At 31.0% G+C, this 20025-nt stretch overlaps 3 protein-coding genes across 5 annotated transcripts; 2 read left to right on the top strand and 1 right to left on the bottom strand.

Annotated features, from left to right (window-relative positions):
• Nucleotides 1-2575: 2575 nt before the first annotated feature.
• LOC100306559 (SPFH domain-containing protein) lies at nt 2576-6074 on the top strand. 3 transcript variants are annotated; one of them, NM_001249807.2, is made up of 6 exons: nt 2576-2662; nt 3605-3802; nt 4353-4473; nt 4612-4703; nt 4836-4932; nt 5349-6074. In NM_001249807.2, the coding sequence occupies exons 2-6, from the start codon at nt 3614-3616 to the stop codon at nt 5708-5710; spliced, it is 861 nt and encodes a 286-aa protein (NP_001236736.2). In that variant the 5' UTR covers nt 2576-2662; nt 3605-3613; the 3' UTR covers nt 5711-6074. The 3 variants fall into 3 exon arrangements, with proteins under 3 accessions (NP_001236736.2, XP_006593356.1, XP_040863695.1); XM_006593293.4 differs by having other exon boundaries at nt 2586-2734; nt 5349-6045; XM_041007761.1 differs by lacking the exon at nt 2576-2662 and adding an exon at nt 3387-3501 and having other exon boundaries at nt 5349-6045.
• Nucleotides 6075-9551: 3477 nt separating this feature from the next.
• Nucleotides 9552-12560, bottom strand: LOC100802449 (outer plastidial membrane protein porin). Its single transcript, XM_003543662.5, has 6 exons — nt 12359-12560; nt 12205-12272; nt 11762-11872; nt 10825-10911; nt 10519-10727; nt 9552-10096 (listed from the first exon to the last, which is right to left on the bottom strand). The coding sequence occupies exons 1-6, from the start codon at nt 12405-12407 to the stop codon at nt 9790-9792; spliced, it is 831 nt and encodes a 276-aa protein (XP_003543710.1). The 5' UTR covers nt 12408-12560; the 3' UTR covers nt 9552-9789.
• A 1913-nt stretch (nt 12561-14473) lies between these two features.
• On the top strand, nt 14474-18338 carry LOC100819349 (FACT complex subunit SSRP1). The gene is made up of 13 exons (XM_014765291.3): nt 14474-14610; nt 14801-14884; nt 14965-15059; nt 15204-15304; nt 15441-15527; nt 15620-15712; nt 15914-16111; nt 16220-16365; nt 16450-16597; nt 16992-17090; nt 17188-17361; nt 17854-17932; nt 18060-18338. The coding sequence occupies exons 2-13, from the start codon at nt 14862-14864 to the stop codon at nt 18131-18133; spliced, it is 1317 nt and encodes a 438-aa protein (XP_014620777.1). The 5' UTR covers nt 14474-14610; nt 14801-14861; the 3' UTR covers nt 18134-18338.
• Nucleotides 18339-20025: the final 1687 nt, after the last annotated feature.

Genomic DNA, 20025 nt, shown 5'->3' with positions numbered 1-20025 from the left:
ATTTTTTGAAGGTCGAAAAAGAATGAATTTTTAGGTAGTAATATGAAAGTCGTCTATTTTTCAGGTATGAAAAACATTAAACCATATATAATTGGTGTTTTGGAGTCTATGATCAATGTACACGCAACATATTATGTCTTTCCTCACTCTTTCTTCATTATTCTATTACTTCTCTTTTAGTTTTGTCCAGATATTAAATATACACACCTTAACTCTTTAATTTCACCTTTAATGCTATCTTATTAATCTAGTTTGGTTGATTAAATATAATAAATTGATATCTGAGTTATTGTAAATTTTAAATAGTATTTTTTTTAATTCCTACCAATAAAAAATATCTTATTAATTTAATGTATATTCTTATTTTAAATGAGGAATTATCTTAAAAAATAAATAGAATAAAGTAAATTACATATATGTTCATCAAACTAATTTAATTAATTTTTAGTTTTTTGATAGGTTTGCAAATATTTAATCAAATAAAAGTGTTTGAGAAAGAATTTTTTCTTATTGACTTATAAGATTTACTTTTAAACATAACTTAAATTTAGGATTATCATTTTTATTTTTGTTTTCTATAAAAATAATAAAATTTATCATTTATCATTTTATCTGAGATTAAATTATTTATTTTGGTAAAAGTCTTACTTATCAATTGTTAACTAAAAAATTATTTTCAGATAGGCTTAATTAAGTTTTTTATACCTGAAAAATAGACCATTTCTCGATTATTATCTAGAAATTCATTTTTTTTCCAAATAAGTACTTGAAAAAACATTTGATTTCATTTTATTATATGTTATTAGTCCTCTTTTGTTTAAGTGACAGACATAATATCATATTATCAGACCTTATCATTGAAATGTCATTAAAGGGGATGATATGTCCATGATATAATTAAATTAAATTAAATTTTATTTTTAAATTGGAAAAATATAATTAAATAGTTTATAATCACATTTTTTTCAATTTCAAACTAAAATTTAATTTAAACATTTATAATAGTAAATATTTATACATTATTATCTAATTATAAATAATTATAAGTAGTATAAAATTTTATTTTTATAATAATTATTTTAAAATTATATGTATAATGATTTTATTGAGTTGAAACTAACCGTTCATAAAAATTAAGCTAAAAAAACTATTATTATAACATTGTTTTGAGGTTTATGTTAGAGGACAAAGACTATATTTTTTCTAAGAAAAATCGTAAACGTAGACTTTCCTCAAATGACATCATTAGCAAGTCCGCGTCTCAATACTCAAGTTGGGATGAAGTTCCGCTTACGATATTTTTAACATCAATGTATTTATATAAGATAAGATTAACTAAAAATAATTTAGAGACCTTTATTTGGTTTTTTTGTACAAACAAACTGATTATCAGAAAAAAAACAGACATATAAATCAAAGCAAAAACTAATATGAAGATGGTATTCAAATTAAGATAAATGTAACACATACTATATATGATTTTTCATTATTTGATTATAATTCAGTGTCATTTTTTATAGGCTCTTGTCTAACTTCGCCATGATTCATCTACTTTCTAACAAGTAACAATTAAAAAAAGGAAAAATAAAAATTATCCCATTTTAAATCAATTTCGTCACAAACTTGCAAAAAATTGTCAGACTACTTGTAAATAACTAATATTTTAGTTTGTACATTGAATATTTATTTTATATAATTAAGATTTAAATATATGTCAAGTGGAGAAATAATCAAACTCCTAACTATACGTTTAAAGTATAGTATTATCTACTAATTATACCTAACCATTTTGGTTAAATTGAATTCATTTAATTCAAACTTACTAAAAAAATCTTTTTTATTCAAGATTGAAACTAAAAACATCTAATAAACCTAAACAAAACTAATCTGATTATATTTTAATTTTATTATGATTTTATCTATTTTATATATAGTAATCACTAATCTGACTAAATATTATCAATTCAGATTTAATATTATCGAAAATCCAAGTTAATATATATCATATTAGCATCAATACACAAAAGTTTAATATAATGGATAAATAAACAAGTGGAAGAAGATATTTAGTATTTACAACCTAGAAGAAACCTATGGTCTATGCCATCTGTGAAAAGACAACGTGGTCCCCTTAACAGCTGAGTAAGCCTAGTTATTAATGGGTTAACCCAACGCTATCTTGAAAATTTATTATTTATGTTTCAAAATTTTAAAATATTGTCTAGATTGAAATATATTAATAATTTACTTTAAAAAAATTCTTTTTCAAAATTAGAATATTATATTTTGCAATCCGGTAAATAAAAGTTTTGTGCTGTATTACTCGTCCGCCATATTATAATTGTCTGTTGTAACTTCTAAGTTATTTTTACAAATAAATAATAATAATAATAATGTTACAAAATTAATTTTATCATTATTATTTTTCTGTTTTTAACCCATATCATTAATATTAGAAAAAATTGTAAATAAAAAAATAATTAATATTATATTAAAAAGTTAAAATATAATTATTTTTAAGACAAATATATTTTCTCTTCTTTTAAAAAGATTTTTTATAAAAAAAAATCCAAACGATATATAAACAAGTGTGCTCTGCTCTATGCATCTACTTGTTGTGAATCAACATAAATATTCCGTTTTGCGTTTCTCTGCCTAAAAGGTGCACTTCTTCTCTGCTTCTTGTTTTTGGATGCTGGGAAAGCGAACTACTTTTTGTCCTTTGATTTTTTTTGTACGTAATTGTCGTGTTATGATCTTGAATTATGTTCTTTCAATCTTTTTTGTCGATGGGGTTGCGTTCATTTTTGTGTTTTACTTTCTGGGATCAGCTCAAAATTGCATTTTTCTTCTTTTTTTTGTGTGGGGGGATTGATTTTTCTTTGCAGTTTTTACACATGTAATTTGGGTAACTTTTACGTTTCTTGGATTCGAAGTTTTGGTTGATAATTCGGGTTTCACTGTTTCTGACTTTTAGGGTTCTGTTTTACTTTGTCTGGAATCTCGATGTTTTTTTTTTCTGCATAATTCTTAGGGAAATAAAAGGAGTATGTGGATTTCTAATCCAAATGAGTATTTGTGAAAAGTTGAAAACTGAGTTTTTGTTCTTGGATTGGCAAATTGATTTTTATTTTGCCTTCTGTTTCGTTAGTCTTTTGTTTTGGTTTTTATTCCCCTCAAAAAGTCATTTATGTTGGATAAACTCAATTATTTTACTGTAGTATTGTAATAAATTCAATATTTTATTTGGTATGAATTTTTTTTTCTTGAGTATTTCTTTATCTTATACTTAGGTTTTTGGCTGAGTCTTTGGTTCATGTTGACTTTTTTCCCACTGTTTTGTTGCAATTACATTTATGAAGTTTTGGAACTTGTAAGTCCATTCCTGGTGGCGCTGTTTCATTTTTCTCGTCTAATAATATATGCAGTATAGCTAACTATATATCTTTCTATAGTAACTGGTGTTTTCAGATTTTACTATATCACTTTCTTGATAAACTGGTAATGTGAATTCTGAAAGTTAAAACAGATTCAGGGGAGCAAAATACTAATTTTCACCAAGCTTAATCTAGTTTGATGAGTAGTGAGTGGTATTCTATTGCAGGATTGAAAGATGGGTCAAGCACTAGGTTGCTATCAAGTTGATCAGTCAAATGTGGCTATCAAGGAGCATTTTGGAAAATTTGATGATGTCCTAGAACCTGGATGTCATTGCCTGCCTTGGTGTCTTGGGTACCAGATTGCTGGTAGTTTGTCACTGCGTGTGCAGCAACTTGATGTTCGATGTGAGACGAAAACCAAGGTATCATACTGGTTTCTTTTTTCTACCTACTTTGTTTCATGGAATCATGGTGCTATTATTTAGTTTGTCTTTCTCTCACCTGAAATCATATTGTTTTGTTAATAATTTCATATGATTTCTAGTTACTTTGTTTACTATCATGAACGTTCTGTTCGGTGCTTAACATTAGGCATTGACACAAATAACAATTTTCCAACAAGATTTATCTGTGTTTTTCACTATTTCTAATTTGACATTTTTTTTACTTAACAGAGATTTTTATTGTAATATATCATTACTGGTTATCATTGGTCTATGTAATGGTTAAAGTTTTCTGTAAATTGAGATTGAATTTTGAATGCTCTTCTTATTTCAGTCGTTCCTATTTCCCCTGGTCAATTTATTTCTTTGGATTTATGGTTCAGGAATTCCTCTTTGCTTCGAATATTTCATTTTTACTAAGATTTAGAAAAGATATTCTAAAATCCTTTCATTCTACTTATGGATGATATTTCATATGTAATTTATTATGATCTGTTATTAGAGTTTGACTCTGTCATTAACTTGTTAGGACAATGTCTTTGTCACTGTGGTTGCATCTGTGCAATACCGAGCTGTGTCTGAGAAAGCATCTGATGCATTCTATAGGCTTACCAACACAAGGGAGCAGATCCAATCATATGTTTTTGATGGTATGTAGGATGACTTTTTGACTTCATTCTATTTTGAAATGCCATGTACCTGCAATTATTGCATTTTCATGGATTAATCTACTTTATTCATTGATAGCATGAATTCTTTAAAACTGCCAACATTTTGCATTTCTTCAGTCATCAGGGCCAGTGTACCAAAGTTGGAGTTGGATTCTGTCTTTGAGCAGAAGAATGATATAGCAAAGGCTGTGGAGGAGGAGCTTGAGAAGGTGTTCATTCTTTTCTACAATCACTTTGTTTTCTCTTCTCTTTCTTTATATAAAATATTCGTCAGTAGATCATTGAAGGTGGTAACTTGCAATCATCCTTATTAACTAGTTAAATCAACCGTGATGTTTCAGGCCATGTCAACCTATGGATTTGAGATAGTCCAGACTCTCATTGTTGATATAGAGCCTGATGTTAATGTCAAGAGAGCAATGAACGAGATTAACGCAGGTAATATGTTCTAGATCCTCATGAAAAAACATTTTGCTATATATTTGTGAATATATTTTTGTTGCAATTTCCGGTATCAAATTACTTTTAATTTGCATAAAATGTACAATACTTGAAGATGTTGTAGTTATCTATTTCTTGTTCTTGCGTTGGTTTTGAATGGAAGTATGGAACTGATTCTGTGTATAAGCATGCGCACAATATGATTTTCCTAGTAGGTTTAAGCATGTAACATAAGTTTTCAGCCAAAAAACCTGAAAAATTACTGCATAAAATAAATTAGGATTTACAAATTGCAACACTTGATTCAAACAAACATCTGTATCTTGCAGTATGTTCGTATTGGTCTTCACAAATTTTGATTTGTCATTGCAATTGTGATTATAACCTCATCCTTTCTGCTATTTTATCAACAGCTGCTAGATTGAGGTTGGCTGCAAATGAGAAGGCTGAAGCAGAAAAAATACTGCAGATCAAAAAAGCTGAGGGAGAAGCAGAATCCAAATATCTGTCAGGACTCGGTATCGCTCGCCAACGTCAAGCCATTGTGGATGGACTGAGGGACAGTGTGCTTGCTTTCTCTGAGAACGTGCCTGGGACAACAGCTAAAGATGTCATGGACATGGTGCTGGTGACTCAATACTTTGACACCATGAAAGAGATTGGAGCATCTTCAAAGTCCTCATCTGTTTTCATACCACATGGTCCTGGCGCAGTTAAGGACATTGCCATGCAGATTCGGGATGGTCTGCTTCAGGCCACCACTTCACAGAATTAAGCTTTCCTGGAGTTGTAAATAACAAATAGTAGCGTGCCAGATTTTTTTTCAGTAAATGCTTTTCTTGTTTGAACTTAAAATGTCTGCATCTTTACTCTTATATTGGATAGATTCATGGCAGTGTCTATTTTTATGCGTGTAAGTACTGATGTGCAGTTTTGAATACTTGTTTGAGGATAGTCTTAATGTCAAGTTGCTTGTGAATCATATTATTTGGGGGTTTGTTATGTAAGAATTACTTCCCAGAGGATGTGCTTTTCTTTCAGTCCTGTCTTGCAAGTGAATGTGTAAATTTGTAGTTCTCTATATTTACTATTTGATGTACATTGTTTCCACCTCTCTTGGCTTCTTGAAAGTGCCCCTTACTATTATTTTTTTTAAGGTGCTTAATGCATAGGCATTTCCTAATGTAGTTTTTCCTCAAACATTGACTAATAAATGCTTGAAAATGCCCCTTCATTTTTAATACTAAGGTATTTAATGCTTAGGAATTTCCTAATGTAACTTTTCCACAACCATTGATTGATATCTACTGTTTGGTTAATTCAAATTTATGTGTTTTGTTTGGTTAAAAAATTTGAACTTAACTGCGATACTATTTTTTAATTTGGTTATTATACAGGGGAAAAAAGCTTTTGATTTGATTTTTAAATGAGTCTATTGTATTATGACAGATCTAATGTGTAGTTGAACTGTTATGTCAAATTATACACTTTTGTCTCGATGCATGAGACTAATTCTTTATTTAGTCTTTAAAAAAAAGTTTTACAAATTGGTTTTCTATGTGTGAAATTGTTCTTAATTCATTTTGTTGTCCACAATAAAAATAAGGTTTCTTATTTTTGAATTACATATAAGTGGACACTGACATTACCTATAAGCTCAGCCTCATTGTCGGTGTAATCCCTTTAACTAATAATGTTGTTAGCTTGGTTGACTTCACCACTAAAACTTGGAATACTTTCATGTTAAGTAGGAAACTTTACCTACCCCTTCATAAAACAGGAGAACACTTATCCAAACATGACTTGTAATTGCCTTGCTTGCAAAGGCAATACTCCCACATGGCCATTTACTTGTTTGTTTTTGTGAACATTGCGCAAACTTTTGGATGGATTAGAAGTTAATTGTTTTGATATTCATGTTCTCCACGATTTACTATTTCTAGATATGCTTGCTTGAAATATTAATGGAGTGGATGTAGAGGACCATGCAAGATAGTTGTATTAGCATTTCTTTGTGCAGTTCATATTTTGAGGATCAATCTCCCTGATTTACACGTAATTGAACTTTGTGAGCACTGAGCAGCTTCATTTTTCTGTAACAAGTAGTGGAATAAAAGCTCACAAAAAAAAGTATTTGAATAAAATGATTTCACTTGCAGGAATTTATTTGAATCCTTTACTTAAATACTTTTTTTTACTTTTTTTTTTTTTTTGCAGTTATTCAAGTATACGGTATGATGATGATAAGTGATAACTTACTTTACCAGGAAATAAAATGACAACTTATTTGAAAAAGTTTTATTATGAAGTGACCAAATAAAAAAAATCATAAATGAATTTGTTTAAGAAAATCATATACGAAATTGCGTTAAATTTTTAGTTAAGAAACTTTGTTTGATCAAATAAGATTGTCTTTCATATAAATATACTTAATCTCTACCAAAATTAAGTCATATAATTCACATATATTTACTTGCTAACAAAATAATAAATTCTATTTTTTTCATTTAGTATATTATAATTAGTGTTAGGCTTTTCAGTGGTGTCCCAAAATATCCTGATAAGCTCCATTCATTTGGATTAACATTGAGATTAATTCTAGATCGGATTTAGTCATACTTAATAAACTTTTCATCTCTCCCTAAGAATATATAATGCAGGAATTAAACTCAAATTCTCTCCTCACACTAGCATATATTACCAACTGAATTACATTTATCGCATAATAAATTCTATTCTTATATTATCCAACAGTTTAAATGATGTCCTATTTATAATTGTATAATAGCTACAATAAATAATGCATACAAAAATAGATACAACAAATAAAAAAAAAGTCATCACTTTAGGCCTTTTTATATGAATGAAAGATTAGATATTTTGGAAGCATCACAGAAACCCTATTCTCATCTCTTTACACTTTAAAAGGCCACTTTACGCCTTAAAAAGAATATAACTTTTGGTTGGTGTCCAACAATGTCATGCCCATATTAGCTTATAAAAAGAGTAAAATATGTTTTTAACTCCTCTAAAAATTTTCATATTAGATTTTATTCCTTTAAAAAATTATTTTTAATTTTAGTCCTCTAAAATATTTATTTATTTTCATTCTTCTAATATACTTTACCTTTAGTTCTCAAACTTCAAAGTGTATTTTGTGATGGTTTATAACAACCATTAAATACTAATTTTCACTATTTTAAAAATTAGAAAGATTATTTTCAAATTATAAGAACAAAAATAGAGGCAAAATTTTAAAACTATAGCTGAATTTGAAAATTTTTAGAGGTTCAAAAACATGTTTTGCCATAAAAAAGTGATTCCACGACATCACACCACCAATTGTTATATAAATAATAATGATTTTTATATATGATAACATTTCACATATGGACCAATAAAAATAATGTTATTATTTAAACATCAAATAATTGACACTATTTTACACTATATAATTATCTTCATTTCTCTAATACTTTTATCATATTCACCACCAAATGCAATATTGCGTAGATCTACTAACGCCAAGGATGGTGAAATGGGGCAGACTGGTTTGTTATCAATTTGGTAGGGTGGGATGAAGATCTTGGCCCACTAGCCTGCCGTGGTCCATCCTGCCTAACCTGCCAACCTGTCGTTCCAAAGATGAGACGGGGTGGATTGGTCTGTCACAATATTAATTTTTTTATAAATAATAATTATATTAATATGAGACTTAAAAAATATATAAAAAGGATATGAAGAATCTTTTAGTTTGATTTATGTTTAATTACTTTGTATTATTTAAGATTTCAATATTAGTTTTAGAGTTTATGATTTTGTGTTGTGATTTAGCTACTTGGTAGACTTATTATTATTAGTTATTATTGAAAACTATTAGTATTTTGTGTAATTTAAATACTGTGATTTAAGATTTTAAGATTAACTTATTATTTTAAATACTTTGTATTATCAATTATTTTTTAAGATTTTTTGTTTTTTTTTAAGGGCAAATCAACCCGTCAATCCACCTTCAAGCAGGACGGGCCAGCATGTCCAACCCATCAAGTCTGAGCGGATCAACCCGTCTTATCCCATTTTTGGTGAGTAAGACCAACCCGTTTTACAATCCCTAATTGAGTAAAATTATTTTATCTTAATTATTAATCTAAAGTTTCAGCTTGTCTAATTTTGTCGTGCAAAAAGTATTTCCTTTAATAAAATCTTACATTTGATGTTTGATTGATTAAAGTACTTCAATAAAATCTCACATTTAATGTTTTAATGATTAATTAAATTTCAACAAACCATTCATTTCATTTTTTTATTTAACTTTCAACTAATGCTGCTAGAGTTTGAGTTGGCTTGGACTCTGGAAAAGAAGGAACAATTGGCTGTTCTCAAACAAAGAAATAACAGCAGTGCAGGCCCTTGCAGGGGCTTCAAATCTCAGTATCTATAGACCACAGCGGGAATCAACTAGATTTTACAGCTTATTCAATCTGATGTATATGCTTCAGCTTGAAGCTATAAAAATTGAAAGAATAAGAATATTTTAGCAAAATTATTCCACTAACTAAATCATTTACTGTTTTTTCGTAATCTTTATATAAAAAATTTGTGAATTTCGAATAACATTTGGGGAATCAACTAGACTTTCAAAATCTTGTGATTTTCGAGTACATTTGGTTTATAGAAATAGTCTATATCACTTATTTATACAATACAACCTTGAATTGCTCAATGCATCAAAATACCATGAACACTTCCGTCCAAGACAATCAACCTTGAACAAACAATTCAGTCTAACAGACAACTATGTGCTTTCCTAATGCCTACTACCTCAATGCTCTTGTCAGAATAGCTCAAAATTCTTTAGGGTTTGAGGGCCAAACCCAATCCAACCTTCGCACTCTTCTCAATGGCCTTAGTGTCAACCTCCCCAGAAATGGTGAAGAAGGATTTGGGGCGCCACTCGTGCTGGATGAGAGCGTTTGCCTTGCCAAAGTTGTTGACACGAGCCTTCATGGTGGTCAATGGATCCAATGCATGCTGGGTGCCAAGTGTGAGGGTGTTCTCATTGGTTGAGAATCTGTGAGTTACCTCAGCACCAACAGCCGTGTTGGTCAAGCGATTGACTGCATGGTAGTATGAAGCATTCAAGGCATCCCCTTTGTCATTCCTGCACACAAGAATTCATCGTACCACCAAACATGTAAGCTCGTACTATCAATCATCAAAACACAACAGGCCTGAGAAGAGTTTATACAGAATATTCAAATAGGGAAATATTACAACAAAGCCTTGTCTAATAGGGTAAGATCAATACATGTAAACAGACGATGACAACAACAACAACAATAACCTTATCCAAAAGAGAAAAGGGAAAAAAGATCTTCTATATAATGGAACCTCAGCTAGAGTTAAGCATTAGAAAACTACAAAGTACTTCACTAGCAGAAGAAAAGAACAAACAAGCTCAAGATTAATTTAAAAATTCCATAGTTCCCACATGTAAAAGACTAAATCTAAATGAGGCAAATGAAATAAATGCTGAAACTCCAATTAGAAGCATCCTCTCAAAAGAGGACAATAATTACTCACACAGTCAATGAGGCAACCAAATCGTCTTTGGTGAAGTTCAGTCCAGCATTGAATTTAGTTAACTCCCCAATTTTGGTGTCAAAAGAAACATCAGTACCAAGGGCAAGTACATTAGTTCCTACAACGCCAGAGAAGTTGACAATTGGGTTTGCTGTTAACCCAACACTGGTGCTTATTCCAGCATAGTCATGCAAGTACTGAACTTCCACCTGTTTCATGATGAGGTTTGTTTCTCAAATTTAGTTAATCATGTTTTCCTGTGAAGAATCAAACATTCTCACATACAAAATGACTGACTTATCTCACCTTTCCAGACCTTTGATCAGGAACTCTGAAGCTAAAAATAGTCTTGAGACCAGGAGCAGGCTCATTGACAGTGATAGTTGTGAGAAGCTGGAGTGCAAATGCATTATCAACTTTAGTGAAACTCATGCAATAGAATAGGCCTGTGTAAATTAAAGATAAAAGCAAATTGACATAGTTGCAAGAAGCATATGATGATTTTGGTTGACATTGCACAAATATCAAACACCAAGCCTAATACAAATAAAATCCTTCAAATATCCCCATTGCCCCATTGCCCCATTGCTTACATGCAAATCAAGTTTAGGAATAGTGCATTAGATATCTGTGTAGATTATGAATTTTAATTGCCATTATATATGCACACACGAAGACGTTCAACAGGGATCCTCACCAACTCAGCTCATTGAAGCTGAAATCAAAATCAGAACACCCTTCCGTATTGAATGAGTATCAAAGGCATTTGCAAACAGATACAATAAGGAAGAGAGGGCAAATAGAAACACTCTTCAATTACAGCCGGCATGTAACTAAAGCCCCTCCAATTTCAATTCTACAATATTATCAACTTTATAATTTATTTTGAAGTTGTCTACTTCCAATTTCCCTAGTTAATCTCTTAATCTGATGTTAGCAAATTGAATAGCAGTTCTACCTCACATCTACCGCACTGCCCTTTTAGCAGGGCTCGAACAGACTAGTTGAAAATGTTAAGAGTATGAGGTTTCAAAACAATAAGAAACCAGAAAAAGCCAGTCAGTGGTGACTATTTCACACACCACCATAACATGAACAAATACCAACAAATGGAAACCAACTAAAATCCCACCTTCCAAGGTTATTACAACATATATCAACCATCAAAATTGGTTTTCATAGTTTTGCAAGCCCAAAAGTACAGAGAAGAACAAAACATTCCAAGCAACAACAGTGAACTTACATTGGAATTAGTGTCTAATTTGATATCAGTGGTGATGTTCTTGTTCTTCAACTGGGTGTTAACATCAGCCACAAAAAGATCACCTTTCTTGGTCCCTGAGGATGTTATAGCCTAAAGCAGCATCACACACAAAACACAGAAGGAAAGAGCACCAAAGTAAGTAACATTCTCAGAACCATGCATCAACACCTAACACCTATCCATGTTCCGCACGTGATTTAAAGAAAAACAACACAAAATTGTTAATGCTATCACAGTAATGCCACCCAAAACAACACAACAACACAAATACCCTTCCCTACACAAGCAAACCTCCCGTAACAAACAAACCCCAACACAAATTGGAATAAACCCAGTTCAATCAGTCCTAGAAATAATAATAATAATAATAATAATAATAATAATAATAATAATAATAATAATAATAATAATAAATAGCTTACAACTCCAGTGGGTGAGTAGGTAGTGATGGTGAACTTCTGGTCACTGTGGTAGTCCTTGAAGAGGAGATCTACAATAATAAAAAAAAAAAGTAAATTTTTTAAAAATAAAAATATCAAATATCAGTAATATATATAAAATATACAGAGAGAGAACCTCGGGCTTTCTTGCCAATGTCAGAGTAGAGACCAGGACCCTTTGACATGGCTTCTACACAGAGAATTGGAAATGGAAGACGAAGAAGAAGAACAGTGTGAGCTAAACGGTGGAAACTCCTTATGTAATAGTTGAAACCCTAATTTCGGAATTTGATTTCTTTTTTTCTTTTTTAGTGTTTTCAGAAGAAGATGTGGACCGTTCGATTTCGATATGGCCGTAGTATTGGTGTAATATACTTAAGGAAGAATTTATTTTTCTCCTAGCTATGGCTGAATTTTAATTTACATTTACATATTCAAAGAAAAAAAATAGTTGGCTAATTTATTTTGCTCCAAGTATATGAAATAAGGTAAGGTATAATAAAATGGATTGAAAATTGAAGAAATATTGTTTAGAATGTAGAGAAAATATAAAGAATATATATCTTAATTTAATTATGGACATGAATAGTTGAGAATTTTACCCCAATAATACCAAAATATAAAAAAAATTACCCAAATAATATAATCTAACAAATATTTGCACAAATAATATATTTTATTGAATAAGTATGAAATGGTTCCCCATGAATTAAGAGACCAATTCTTTAGGAATCGATTTCTTAATTCTTTTTTTTAATCACTTTAAAAAATTGATTCTTCAAGAACTATTTCGTAAGGTGGCATTTTTTTTTTTTTTTTTGTAAATGACTTTATGAGAATCTATTTCTTAGGGTGGTTAATTTAAAAAAAATGATTTTTTTTATTAGTTGTAATTGTTTTTGTTTTTAATTTTTTTTTTGTTTTTGTTTTGTAATTTTCTTTATAAAATTATTTTGTGTTTTCTAATTATTTTTTTTTTAAAAAAATATTCTATCCTGTTTTTGTGATGCCTTTGTATATTTTTTTTGTTTATTCATTCAATTTTTTATAAAATTATCTCAATCTTTCTATAAAAAAAATGAGTTAATATGTTAATAAAATTTGCATTTAACCCACAACTTTAGTTGAACTAAAAAAAAATTATGTTAACATAAAACACAATAGAATTATAAACAACACCACATAGTATTTAACGATACCTATTTTATTGTTCAACAATAAGAAGATTACAAGGGATTTCGTGACCAGGTTAGTCTACTCTCTCTCTGCCCACTTGAATGTGTATTTTCATTCATTTTATGTGGAAAAAGGAATTCAAACTTTTGATTTGGTTTCTTATATTTTGTTCCTTTTATTAACTTTGACAAATCTAAATATTGAGGAGTTGGACTTGGTTTGCTATCAAATGCTGGACCTGGATCTTAATTTTTTATATTGTTATTTTATACATATTTTGCAGGCTGTTGTAAGTTTGACCAATTTTTTCCAAAACACCTGTGGGATATCGGTAGAAGAGAAGCAGCTTTCTGTTAGTGGACGTAATTGGGGAGAAGTTGATCTAAATGGTTGGTGAAAATTACTTGAACTGACTTATGTGTTGTGACTGATATTCTCCGCATGTTGCGTCATGTCACGTGTATCTCAAACATCTCTCTTTGTCATCCTTACTAGCTAAAGATTTTGTAAATTTAGTGTCTGGGGAAAAAAGTTAGTTTGACATTAAGTTCTGTTTGATATAGCATCACTCATAAGGAAATGGTATGTAATATTTTCAGCAAAGGGTAGAGGTTTACATTTTCAAACAAATTCAGTTAATGTCATCCAGTTTGTTCTTGGAGAGCATTGGTTTTTCTTGATAGTGCAGGATGATTTCCATATATGAAGAAAGGCTGTGCACTTATGTGCTGCTACGTTTTTCTCTCCCCAATTGCTTCTTTTCTTTTGTCATGCTCGTAAGTGTCAGATGCATTATTTTAGTCACCACTACCTCCTCTTTGGTAATCACATTATGTGCAATTTTAACTGAAAAAACTTTGTTAAGATAGGAAAATGTTTTTTGTTTTTGTGTGTGTGTGTGTGTTTGGGTGGTGGTGGTTGACTTCTCAAAGAGGAACTTTATCTCATTCTTGTTTTCTTCTTTTGCAATCAAAGCATTTTTCTTATGGTGGAGCTTGCTTGATAAAATTTGACTTGACTACTTCTATAGTTATACTAGTAGAGTAGATGTTCTTATGTTTTATTTCTATTTCAGGAAATATGCTGGCTTTCATGGTTGGTTCAAAGCAAGCTTTTGAAGTGTCTCTAGCTGATGTCTCTCAAACACAGCTTCAAGGGAAGAATGATGTCATCTTGGAGTTTCATGTGGATGACACAACTGGAGCTAATGAGGTATATCTATTTTTTCATGCACTTATATAGTCTTATATGTTTTAACAAATTCATGCCAGACTGGCAGCTTTTTGCAAGAAAATTGTTCTCATTCAAGTTTGGGCTTGTAGAATATTGAAGACTCTAGTTATTAGGTAAAATTCAATTGTGATTTTTTTATGGTCTAATATTGTTTTTGTTATGATCTTAGAAAGATTCACTGATGGAGATAAGTTTTCATATACCAAATTCCAACACCCAGTTTGTTGGTGATGAAAATCGTCCCCCTGCTCAGGTGAGTTTGCTCCTGACTATAAAAGATCCCATGTTATAATAACTTCTATGTAAACTGACATTTATATTTTTCGGCATCAGGTTTTCCGCGACAAAATTATGTCTATGGCTGATGTTGGCGCTGGAGGTGAAGATGCTGTTGTTACATTTGAGGGTATTGCTATCCTTACACCAAGGTGATGTCTTTAAATGCATAGAAATGTATCATTCTCGTATTTTTGACTTCTTTTAGTAGTCTTTTGTAATGCTTGTATTCGTGTCCTTTCAATAAATATATTAAGTATCAATATTTTCTAATAAAAATTTGTACTTTTATGTAGAGAACTTACATTGGTTTTTCTTGTCATTCTTGCTTCAAGGACAGGCTAATGATTTCAAAATCCAGTATAGCAGTGTGGTTCGCCTATTTTTACTTCCTAAGGTTCATTTCCTGATCCTGTACTTTCATTTAAGTTTACTGATATTTATTTTCAATGCCATTAGCCAGCCATGTCTTTAAATTGATGCTTTTTTTTTTTACTTGTAAAGTGTACTGACAATTTCTATTATGTTTGTAGTCTAATCAACCACATACCTTTGTCATTATTAGTCTTGATCCCCCTATTCGGAAGGGACAAACTTTGTACCCTCATATTGTTATGCAGGTAATTGCTCAATAGTTCATAATTTGCCACTTTATGTGATGTGTATTTTACTTGCTTCTGAACCTAACATTGTTTTACTCATTTCTGTATAGTTCGAAACCGATTATGTTGTTCAAAGTGAATTGGCGATGAATGAAGATCTTTATAACACAAAGTACAAGGACAAGTTGGAGCTGTCTTATAAGGTATTTTGCTTAAACTGTTAATAATTGATTCATGCCATTATATAACCCGAGATATTGCTCTTCAAGGATTGTATGGGAAAATAGAAAAGAGCATCTTGCACATTTTAGATGATTGAGTGATGCATGAATTTTGTTAACGGTTGGTCATGCATATCACGTGATGCAGTATCTGATGTGTTTCATTTTCAATTCAATAATCAGGGGCTTATTCATGAAGTATTCACCACAATATTACATGGCTTGTCTGGTGCCAAAGTGACTAAGCCTGGAAAATTTAGAAGTTGTCAAGATGGTTATGCAGTGAAATCATCTTTGAAAGCTGAAGATGGAATTCTGTATCCCCTTGAGAAGAGCTTCTTCTTTCTTCCTAAACCTCCCACTCTTAGTCTTCATGAAGAGGTAAAATCTGATTGTGCCTATAGATGACCTGATGTCAATTACTGGTTGATATAGTATATGATATTTACACAATGGAGGTTTTAATTGTTTTTTACCCTTTCTTATCAGATTGACTATGTGGAATTTGAGCGGCATGCTGGTGGTGGTTCCAATATGCATTATTTTGACCTTCTCATCAGACTAAAATCTGAACAAGAACATCTCTTCCGTAATATTCAGAGAAATGAGTACCACAATTTGTATGAATTTATCAGGTAAATGTTAGCCCATTGCCAAATTTTACATACAACTAATTGTTATTGTTATATAAACAATTTGTTTTTGGTCTGCACATGCAGTTCAAAGGGCTTGAAAATTATGAACTTAGGAGATGCCCAACCTACTGTTGGTATAAAGAAGGTTCTTGAGAATGATGATGATGATGCTGTTGATCCACATCTTGAGCGCATAAAGAATGAAGCTGGTGGAGATGAAAGTGATGAGGAGGTGATCAAACATATTTTATATAATTTTCATCCTTATCTTTTAGTTCATAAGTAGCATTTAGTAAATTTGTGTTCTAGTTTTATAAATCAAGGAGACAACATTATTTATTTATGTTGATCAACAATATCTGAAAGTTGGGCTTGGGCATGAAAAAATAAGTGAACTCAAAGCTTACATTTCAGTTTTTGCAATTATCGAACTTACATCCATAAGCATGCAGTTGGCCTTTCTCCTATTTTAAGTTTATCCATTTTAGTTTCTTGTGTTTTCTGTTTTGCTTTGTATGCATTTGTTCTGTGCTTCTGTGTATGTGTGTGTGTGTATATATATATATATATATATACACACACACACATATATATTCAGGCTATTAAACAGTGGTAAATGTCTGCAGGATTCCGACTTTGTTGCTGACAAGGATGATGAAGGTTCTCCTACCGATGACTCTGGGGCAGATGATTCTGATGGCAGTGATAGTGGTGATGAGAAAGAGGCAAGCGATTTTGGTTTGCCTTTGTTATCTTTGTGATAGTTCTCTACTCTTAAAAATCTATGGTGTGTCTGACACCTTAATGGTGACCAATTTTCAGAAGCCTGCCAAAAAGGAATCAAAGAAGGATCTGCCTTCTAAGGCATCTACTTCTAAAAAGAAATCAAAAGATGATGAAGATGGAAAGAAGAAAAAACAGAAGAAGAAAAAAGACCCAAATGCACCCAAGAGGGCAATGTCTGGTTTCATGTTCTTTTCTAAATTGGAAAGAGAGGTGTGTTCTATTGTATATCATATTGGCTATATGGTTTTGGATTTGGGTGTGGAAGTTGTGGGTGGGATTATTTATCAGTTATCACCTTACTTCCGCATAGCTGCCTAGCCTCAGAGTTTGGGGTAACAATTACAATGGCAATTTAAGTAGGTTTGTAATTGTATAATACTTAATTAGCTCTACTGGATATTTTGGGGGAGAAAATCAAAGTTTCTCAGGTTGGGTAAAGAAAAATGTCTTCAAAATGCCAGGTAATAAATGTTGAGATCATCCAGCAAAACCTGTAATTAATGCAAGTGAACTTAAATAGGTACTGTTCCAATGTGTCTGGACACATGCTCCGAACTCAACGTAGCCAAATTTGACATTTAGCACAATTTTCAACAGCTTTTGATTGTAAAAAAATTAAAAAATCTTCCTGAAGTCAAGCAGGGGTTTATTTAAGTTCAGTTCTACTTAATATTTCCTGATTTTTTTCTTCTTTTTTGACAGAATCTAAAGAAGACTAATCCTGGAATTTCATTTACGGATGCGGGAAGAGTACTTGGAGAGAAATGGAAAAAGTTGTCAGGTATGACTGGCTGCCAATTGTTCCATTTCATGCAGTTCCACTTAGTGTCATTTATGATCTTAGCTTATTTATTATGTTTAGGGACTAAGTCACTGACTGTACATTGTTTTACCTATTGAATGCACAGCGGAAGAGAAGGAACCATATGAGGCAAAAGCACGTGAAGATAAAAAGCGTTACAAGGATGAGATTAGCGGCTAGAAGAATCCGCAACACATGAATATTGATTCAGGAAATGAATCAGATAGTTCCTAAGGCTGTTTGTATGTTGAAAAGAATCCTGCTGTTTTATAGATAATTGTTGTATGACATGCATCAAGCTAATGTAAGCCATGCCCCTCCAGTATATTTCTTACTGGTGATGGCATCTACTCATGCTCTGTAAATCTACACGAGTGTTGCTCTTCGAAGTGGCTTTTGATAACTTGTGAGCGTGCTCAAGAGTTTTTTGCCTTGTTGGGTTGCATGGTTTTAGGGAAGGGGTGAGCTTGCTGTGTTGACTAAGTTCCTATGCTTAATCAAATTAGTGGTCTGTGTTTGTGACCCAATTTGCTAATATATTGGCTAAAATGACAGTGACTCCTGAGTCTATGACTGACTGATGTAGGATTTGCAACATAATTTTTTGCTTCAGCTTTTGCGCAAATAGGACTTAAAATATTAGATTAAGCCTACTTTTTTTTATTGCCTTTTGTTCCTGATTTGCGGATTGGTACTTTATCTGGGTTGGACATGCTTCCGTTTAAATGTGATAGCTAAAACTAAGTTGTTAACGTTTGGTTAGTTTTGTAAATCTTCATTTTAGACCTACGTCAAAACTGCCCACTTAGACAACACATTATTCTCTTATAAAGACATTTATCTAAGTAACTGATGAACATCTATTGTTGTTGCTATGACTCCTCTTTATTCTCTTATAAAGACATTTACCTATAAGCCATGACTAAGAAAGGGCGAAAATCAATTGTACAAGTAGTCCTAAAATTAATATGATTTTGCTCAGATATTTTCGAAATTTTGGATTTGATTCATAGGCAAACGAGAGTAGAACTCAGCCTACACCAGCAGCAGCAATCACCATAAAGAAATCATTTTCAATTGTTCCAAGTAATTCCTTCAATTCCATGCTTCTAGCTCCTTCAACTGTTACATTGCCTTTCTGATTTTGTCTATATGGACCACCCCTCCCAAAAAACAAAACAAATAACTCAAGTTGTGGATAAAAGAAATGAGTGACACGTCTTCTCTACTACTCCATATAAAATAAAATAAGTTTAATAATTATCTATCGTATGTGTAAGTTTTTACATAATTTTTACATACTCAACCAAACAAAATTGTCATTGGCATGACTTAAAATAGTAATGTAAAAGCTAATAGAATTATACAAGCTTAATTATATTTTTAGTCTTTAAAATTTAATGTGAATCTGATTATGGTCCCCTAAATTTTTTTTAAAAAAAACATTTTAGTCCCTAAGCACTAGAATTAAGGGATTAAAATGATTTTTTTCAAAACCATTTTTAGTTCCTAAACAGTCAATTTGAGGAATTAAAATAGCATTTTTCAAATTTGATGGACTAAATGATTTTTTTTTAATTTAAGGGATCAAAACAGGATTTTCTCTAAATTTTAGGGATTAAAAACATAATTAAGCTAATTATATATTAGAATTTGTAGTTGAATAATAATGTAAAAAACTTATATACTTTCGGTGTGAGAGGGAGAGGGTGATCACACGGGTATGATCACTCCAAGTTTCTAATATTTTTCTAATTTCTTCTAATATTTTGCTACTAATTAGTATGGGTTTGCATATTCAATTATATTTGTTGGTTAGTATTTCTTAATTCTTATTATGACAAAAAAAGAACAAAGTTAATATCTCTTATACCCAATTTAGTTATATATATATATATATATATATATATATATATATATATATATATATATATATATATATATATTACTGAAAAATATTGTATAATATTAAATTTCTCAATATGCATAGAAATTTTAGTTTTCTGATCTTTATTAAGTTATATTTTTCTGGCTTTGCCTCCCTTATATAAAACAATCTTCTAGCTTCGCGT

This window comes from Glycine max, chromosome 13, assembly GCF_000004515.6.
Source record: "Glycine max cultivar Williams 82 chromosome 13, Glycine_max_v4.0, whole genome shotgun sequence".
Classification (NCBI taxonomy): Eukaryota; Viridiplantae; Streptophyta; class Magnoliopsida; order Fabales; family Fabaceae; genus Glycine; species Glycine max.
The sequence above is the reverse complement of the archived record's forward strand: the minus strand, read 5'-3'. Positions and strand labels throughout refer to the sequence as shown.